The following is a 7,944-nucleotide window of genomic DNA, read 5'->3' on the forward strand; positions in this document are numbered from 1 at the left end:
TACAGGTCTATAAGGTCCCCTTAGTAGCTCAATGGATTCAAGTTAAGAATCAGTTCTTGGTGTTGATTTGAATTGTTCAAATTCATGAGAGGAAATTCGATTATATTTGATATGATCGGTGTGATGTATGATATACATCAAGTGGAGGATTAATGTACATGAGATTTACATTAAGTACCATGAAATAGAAAAAGAACTATGGTTTATATGTTTCATGAGATGAAATATTAAAACTATAGGTTATAAATATAATATGGTAAGTTGGTTAGCATATTTATTATAATAGTATTAATTATTGGATAATTATATTTTTTTCTCTTAAAACCAATTTAATGGGAGGTTTTTGGTGGTTTTCATGGTAACCATGAGATAAAAGGAAAAATATTTTCCTAAATTAAGTAAGATTTGAGATTTGTAAGAGTTTCCAATCTCGGAAAAACTCATGGAATTGTTGTCAAGTGAATTGGATTCACTAAATGATAGCTAAAGAGGGACTAAACGATTATGAAGTGACACTACAGGATAGTTCACTCAGCTGGTCATCATCTAAACAATCGTGGGGCTTTTATTAGATGATAACTTTCCTTCTTCTAAACGTTGAGCATCGTCTATACGATAAACTCTTCTTATCTCCCACTTTCTCAATCGTCTACACGATTGTTATTCCTTCAGTCTCTTCCTCTAACCAAGTCCACACAGAGCCCACACTTCTGGATTCTCACACCGAGAATACCAAGGTAGCCATTGTGGTGGTGTCTTACTTAACTCGACTGAGATCGAGGTTTTTGGAGGTCGTTCACTGTGTTCGTGATCTTGGAGATCGTTGAGTTCGTGTTTATTAATCGATCGTGTTGTGTTGCGGTCGTAGTGTTCGAGCGTTCGTGTGTTTCTGTCTTGAAGGCTGAACAAGTGTTCATGATCAAGGGATTTTGAAGATGAGTCCTCAAATGTATGTATAATCTTACCCTTGATCTTATTGAAAAACATGTTGTAATTTCGTATTGTGCGTGGCCTGTAAGTTTCCGTTTCTTGACTGTAATTGTCAAAGTTCAATTTTGAATGGAATTTGGAACGATCATTCCGCTACTCATGGAAATCCTCATGTCTGATTTCCTTCAATTAGTATCCGACCCAGGTTGTTCTGATATTCCAAATTTCACTTCTGTTTTGAACTTCTTTTACAGACGTGGTGGATTTTCTGTATTGCATTTAATTGTTAAATGCGTTTATGGATGGCGTTGATGAATGTTTATGAGTTAATTGCCTATGTTTAAAGCTTTCTTTGGATTAAAAAGTGTTAATTTGTGAGGGCCCCTATGTTTTTAGGCATAATTAAAATGCAATCGAGTCTGCAATTCAAAGTGTATGAGTTTTTCGAGTCGTTCGTGATGAAGTTTCAAAGCATGAAGATGCGGTTCTCAACGAGGAAGAAAACCAAGAGTTGGTCGTATTGTGTAACCTCAGGTAAACGATCGTTGGGATTTGGCTAAACGATTGTGTAGATTTTTCTATACGAACGTGTAGTATTTACTAAACGATCGTTTAGCTAGTACTAAATGATGGGGAAAAGTGTTTGCTCTATCGCGTAGTGTTGGTTGCCTGATCGCGTAGACACTAGAGGTAAACGATCGAGTGGGAGCATATAATGCTCATCATTTAATAAAAGACGCGCGCACTAAATGATCATGTAGTTAGCAGGCCTCATCATATAGTCACTAACTACACGATCACGCAGTATACGACAATTAGGCACTTGCTCAGCAATCGTTTAGACGATTGTGCTTCACTGCAGCGTTGTCGTTTAGATGATCATTTAAGGTTTACGTTGTGCGTTGCGCGCTGCACGATCACGTACCTTATGCTTCATCGCATAGTAAAAGGTACACGATCATTGCTAAATAATCGTTTAGCTCTGGAAGCATTGGTAAACGATTGAGTAAAGTGTTTACTCTTCCACGTTGACGATCGCATGGGTTTGGTACAGAATCAGTGGAGACACGGACTTCGATCGGATGGTTCAAGACCCAGTTCTCCTGTTTGAACCGAAGACTCTTTGTTTTTGTAATAGTTAGCTATAGTTTTGAGGATTTGAGGCAAATTATCCCAGTTCATCAATTTTTTTTTAATATACATGAGATGTATGCAGTTTATATGGCATAATATATGACATATAGATTTGAAACCCACTCTAGATTGTGCAATTTGCATCATGTATTATAAGTGTTATAATATAGCATGATGAAATTAAAAGAGAGCATGCGCATGATCATGAAATATAAGAGTTATATTTATGCATGTAGTGAGCATATTCATGCATCATCTTTATATTATAAGCATTATAATATAAGGGTGAATGGAAGCATGTTTTGCTTGGTTCGTTGCTTATTTGTATAAGTGTTATATATAAAAGTAGCAATGAATGAACAATGCATGGAGCATGACACTTAGGTTGTTTGTAAAAGTTATGAATGCCTTGTATGTTTTTGCTTTGCATTGTGAATGGTTTGGTTGTTTCTGTTATAAACGTTAAAATAAAAATTAGAACTAAAATCGATAAGAAAGAGTTGCATGCGAACTTAGGCGAACTCATGTTTTAAAAAGGTTTTAAAATTGGATTGAGATAGACCTAAGTTCAAGGTTCTAATGGGATTAGCAACCTAGTTTAATCTTTTTAAATCGGTTTAATGGGATTAAATTGATTGGCATAAAAGATTAAAATTGTATTAAATTTATCTATAAGTGACCTTTTGTCTAAGGTGGGTTTTGTCTAGGCTGGGGTACTTAAGCTGACGAAAACGGAACACCCCTACTCGAGAACCTACCTAGAAAGGTGAATTAGATAGATTTTCTGCAAGCATGCGACAGTTGGTCAAATACTTCGTTAAAGAGTTTAATAGATGATGATCAAAAGTTGTTCAATTATCCAAGGTAAAAGTTATTCTTTGGCAAACCTAATAAGTCACTTAGTTAAAATTCTTAGCCATATTTTTTCTAAGTAAACTAAACCTTAGGTTATAAAATATTCACTATGAGCAAGAGATATATATGATATGTCAACGATTCCAATCACGTTTCTCCCTGAATGTTGTGAAGCGTGATTTGTATGTATGATATTCAATGCTCATGATGATGCGATACTACTACTATTTATGCGTTAATTAGAGATGCTCAAGTAGTATGCCCTGCGTTGTCACAAGTTTCCTTACGATGGAACGAAGTGTAATTCCACCATAAGTTTCTCGATGTCCGAGGTCGAACACGGGGAAGTGGTGCCGGTTATTGCGGTATGTTCATTGTATATGCGACCAGGTTTTTCAATTCTTTATAAAAGTGTGTACAGTATGTAAATTACAGTAAAATAAAGGAAAGCAGTGGAATGCGATAAAACATGGAAATACAATAAACCTAAACTAAATGTTACAAGATACAGGCTTTATGTGCAAGATACTAGGATTGGCTGTGAAGATTGTGCAAAGATGCGGAATGTGACGACAAGTCTTGTGAAAAGATTAGAAAAAGAAAGATAAGTATTACAAACAATACAAGTTCTTAATTGAATTGAAGGTATAAATATTGTTCTGCTCTTCTCTTGACATACACCTTTCAATGATCGGCAGCGTTTCCCACATATCTATGGTGAAATAGAGTTTAACGTAACGAATGCAAGGTTGCTTCCATGTCTAGAAGTACTACTCGCTTTAGTTAACGCACTCTTCTGACCTTCTCTCGATAGATCAGAATGACATCTTCACTTCTGCTCTCACAGGTGAAGATGTCGTCTAGCATGCTTTAGCTAAATGTATTCTATAACTTTAATACATATTAAGTTCTTGGTGATTCATATTGCTCATCAAGGGATTAAGAAAACATCATGAAGAAAATTGGGTGAACGGAAACAGACAGAGAATGGTAAATGAAATCTATCGAAACATTCATATTTCTACTAAGTGTTTGATACATGATGTGTGAATGAAGAGATAAAGAAAATATGGAATACAATGAAAGAGAGATAGAACAAATACAATTCAGTGCCAATGTCTTGGCACAGATTCAATGGAGATCTGCTTGCCGGATCGGATGGTTTCAATGACAGGAAGAGCTTCCTTTCGTTATATGCCAGTTTATTTTCCTCTCTTCCTACCTCAAGTTGACGAGATTAATTTATCCAACATTTACAAAAACATGTGCCCAATGCTACTACATGTAATGTAAGGAAACATATGCGACATGAAACTCTTAGAGCATTAACGACTACTTCTACTAAATAACAATTACAACATGAAAAAAATGATAAAAGAAAGCTGTAAAGAAGGCAAGTAAACATAGATGGGAAGGCTGACTGAAAGAAGTTCTCAGAGTTACCGCAATCACTTTCCCTGCAGGCATTTTAATCCTGCTTTCCCAAATCAATGGTGTCCATGCGCCGATCGAAGTCACCTCCATAATAGGGTTTGATCCGCTGACCATTGACTTTGAATGCATTGCTCCCATCTAAAGTTGTTAATTCCACTGCGCCATGGGGAAAGATGGTCTTGATCTAGAATGGCTCGGACCAATGAGACTTCAGCTTCCCAGGAAATAGTCGCAGACATGCATTGAATAGCACTACCTGCTGACCTTCGGTGAATGTCCGGTCGTTGATCTGTTTATCATGCCATTTCTTCATTTTCTCCTTATATATCTTGGCATTCTCATAGGCATCCCTTCGCCATTCGATCAACTGATTCAATTGTAACTTCCGGATTTCCCCCGCACTAGCTAAATCGAACTTCGGCTTCTTGCATGCCCACATTGCCTTGTGTTCTAACTCAAGCGGCAGATGACAAGCTTTTCCAAAGACCAAGGCGTACGGGGACATGCCATTGGTGTTTTGTAGGTAGTCCGGTAAGCCCATAATGCTTCGTCAAGCTTGGTTGACCAATCCCTCCTGGTAGTATTAACTACCTTCTCCAAGATAGTTTTGATCTCTATGTTGGAAATTTCTGCCTGCCCATTAGTCTGTGGGTGGTATGTGGTTGCCACTCGATGGCTAATGTTGAATTTAGTCAGTAGGTTAGCAATTATACGATTGATGAAATGAGAGCCCTCATCACTGATTAAGGCACGTGGCGTTCCATAGCACACAAAAATATTCTTCTTCAAAAACTTTGCCACAGTGGTTGCGTTGTTCTTGGCACATGCGATGGCCTCAACCCATTTTGAAACATAGTCAACCGCAACCAGAATATATTGATGACCTTCAGATGGTAGAAACGGGCCCATGAAGTTAATTCCGCATATGTCAAATAATTCAACTTCTAAGATTGACGTCAATGACATTTCATTTCTTTTGGACAAATTCCCTGTCCTTTGGCACTTATCGCATTTTATAACATGGGCATGGGCATCTTTGAACAGAGTTGGCTAAAAGTAGCCGCACTGTAAGACTTTTGTTGCAGTCCTTTGCCCCCCAAAATGTCCTCCATGTGGGGACTCATGACAGAGTTCTAAAATGCTCTTGGCTTCGTGCTCAGGGACACATCGACGTATGATATGATCAGGTCCTTGTCGATACAGGAATGGATCATCCCAAAAATAGAATTTTACATCATGTCTTAGCTTCTTCTTCTGCCGGTAGGTATAATCATCCGATAATTGACCGTAAACTATAAAGTTTACTATGCCCGCATACCAAGGGACATTAATGCCTACTGCCATCAGCAGCTCATCAGGGAATCTTTCCTCAATGTCTTTTTCTGTCCCTTAAACCTCGCCGTTTTCTAGTCTTGACAAATGATCTGTGACTTGGTTCTCGGTGCCCTTCCTATATTTAATTTCCAGGTCAAACTCTTGCAGGAGCAACACCCACCGTATCAATCTTGGTTTTGCATCCTTCTTCATCATTAAATACTTAATTTCAGAGTGATCTGTATACACCACCACATTTGTTTCGATCAGGTACTGTCGAAACTTCTCCAGTGCAAATACCACTGCAAGCATTCTTTTTCTGTGGTCGTATAGTTCTCTTGTGCGTCGTTCAGTGTTTTACTCGCATAATAAATGGGATGCAAAACCTTCTCCCGGCGCTGACTTAAAACGTTGCCCACAGCATATCCGCTAGCATCACACATCAATGCAAAGGGTTACGTCCAATCTGGGGCAATCAAATTTGGAGTGGAGATAAGTGCATCTTTTAATGTGTTAAATGCTTTAGTGCAGGCAGCATCAAACTTATACTCGCGGTCAACTTCAAGAAGTGCACTAAGGGGTCTTACGATCTGAGAGAAGTTGCGAATAAATCTTCTATAAAATCCCGCGTGGTCCAGAAAGCTCCTTAGTGTCTTTACATTCACTGGTGGGGGTAATTTAGAAATTGCGTCGATTTTTGCTTGATCAACTTCCAATCCTGCCTTGGAGATTTTGTGACCCAGAACTATTCCTTCCTCCACCATGAAGTGGCATTTTTCCCAATTCAGTACAAGAATTTTTTCTACGCATCTCTTCAAGACTTTTTCAAGGTTGGTCAAATAGGAGTCATAGTTACTGCCAAAAACTGAGAAATCATCCATGAAAACTTCGACTGACTCTTCCAAGTAATCCGAAAATATTGCCATCATGCATCTTTGAAAAGTGCCTGGTGCATTACAGAGTCCAAGTGGCATGCATCGAAATGCGAACGTACCAAATGGGCACGTGAAAGTTGTCTTATCCTGATCCTCCGGCGCAATTACTATTTGGTTATACCCTGAATAGCCATCAAGAAAGCAGAAAAATTCGTTCCCCGCAAGTCTGTCCAACATTTGGGCAATGAACGGGAGTGGAAAGTGGTCCTTTTTAGTGGCCAAATTTAGCTTGCAATAGTCCATGCAGATTATCCACCCCGTAGTTGTGGGAACCTATTCATTCTTGACATTGGTGATGACTGTCATCCCCCCTTTCTTTGGAACACACTGCACTAGGCTTACCCAGCTGCTATCGGATATTGGGTAGATGACACCAGCGTCCAGCCACTTCATTATTTCTTTTTTTACAACCTCCTTCATGGAAGGGTTTAAGCGACGCTGCCTTTCTACTGATCCATTCTTTCCTTCCTTTAGACGAATCTTGTGCATGAAATTCGAGGGGCTGATTCCTCGAATATTTGCCAAGGTCCATCCTAAGGCTTTTGCGTTGTTTATTAGGATCCGTATGAGAGCATTTTCTTTCTCTTTACTTAGTGATGTAGAGATGATAACAGGTAACATGTCGTTACTTCCTAAGTAAGCATACTTTAAATGTACGGGCAACGGCTTTAACTCTAACACAGGAGGCTCTTCTAATGATGGCTTAATACACTACAAAGTCCGTTTAGATAACTTGAGTGGTTTGAAATTAGATTCAGCATGAATTGCGGCGCAATCTTCCTTCACTAATGCGTCATCTTCAAAATCTTCCTCCTCCATTTCTTTTAGGGGTTCATGCAGCTGTTCTCCCTATAGTTCCTTGATGTATTGGCAGTTTTCTATATCTCCTAGATATTTCAACGCACCGAGTACGTTGAACTTTACCTCTTGATCATCAACCCGAATGGTCAGTTCTCCCTTCTATACATCAATCAATGCTCGCCCTATGGCGAGAAATGGGCGTCCCAGGATGATAGGGATTTCTCTATCTACCTCATAGTCCAATATAACAAAATCTGCGGGGAAGATAAACTTGTCTACCTGCACGAGAACATCTTCTATCTTGCCCTCTAGAAGCTTTATTGATCTATCGGCTAACTGTAATGTAATTGTGGTTGGTCTGGCTTTGTCGATGTCTAGCTTCTTAAAGATTGACAAAGGCATCAAATTTATGCTCGCCCCCAAATCACACAATGCGTTCCCGACCATCTTCCCTCTTATGGTGCAGGGTAATGTAAAAGTCCCAGGATCCTTCATTTTAGCAGGGAGATTATTTTGAAACAAAGCACTACACTCGTATATT

At 38.8% G+C, this 7,944-nt stretch overlaps 1 protein-coding gene across 1 annotated transcript; it reads right to left on the reverse strand.

Moving 5' to 3' along the window:
- Window positions 1–4,537: 4,537 nt before the first annotated feature.
- Window positions 4,538–4,894, reverse strand: LOC150032074 (uncharacterized). Its single transcript, XM_090308376.1, has one exon. It carries the CDS (start codon window positions 4,892–4,894, stop codon window positions 4,538–4,540), a length of 357 nt encoding a protein of 118 aa, XP_090164502.1.
- Window positions 4,895–7,944: the final 3,050 nt, after the last annotated feature.

The sequence above is a fragment of the Benincasa hispida genome, chromosome 12 (assembly GCF_027475165.1).
Source record: "Benincasa hispida cultivar pf3 chromosome 12, pf3_genome.v1.1, whole genome shotgun sequence".
In the NCBI taxonomy this organism is placed as follows: Eukaryota; Viridiplantae; Streptophyta; class Magnoliopsida; order Cucurbitales; family Cucurbitaceae; genus Benincasa; species Benincasa hispida.

Coding starts and splice junctions, on each gene's coding strand:
- LOC150032074 (XM_090308376.1), bottom strand. CDS start 4,894: ATGGGCTTACCGGACTACCTACAAAACACCAATGGCATGTCCCCGTAC.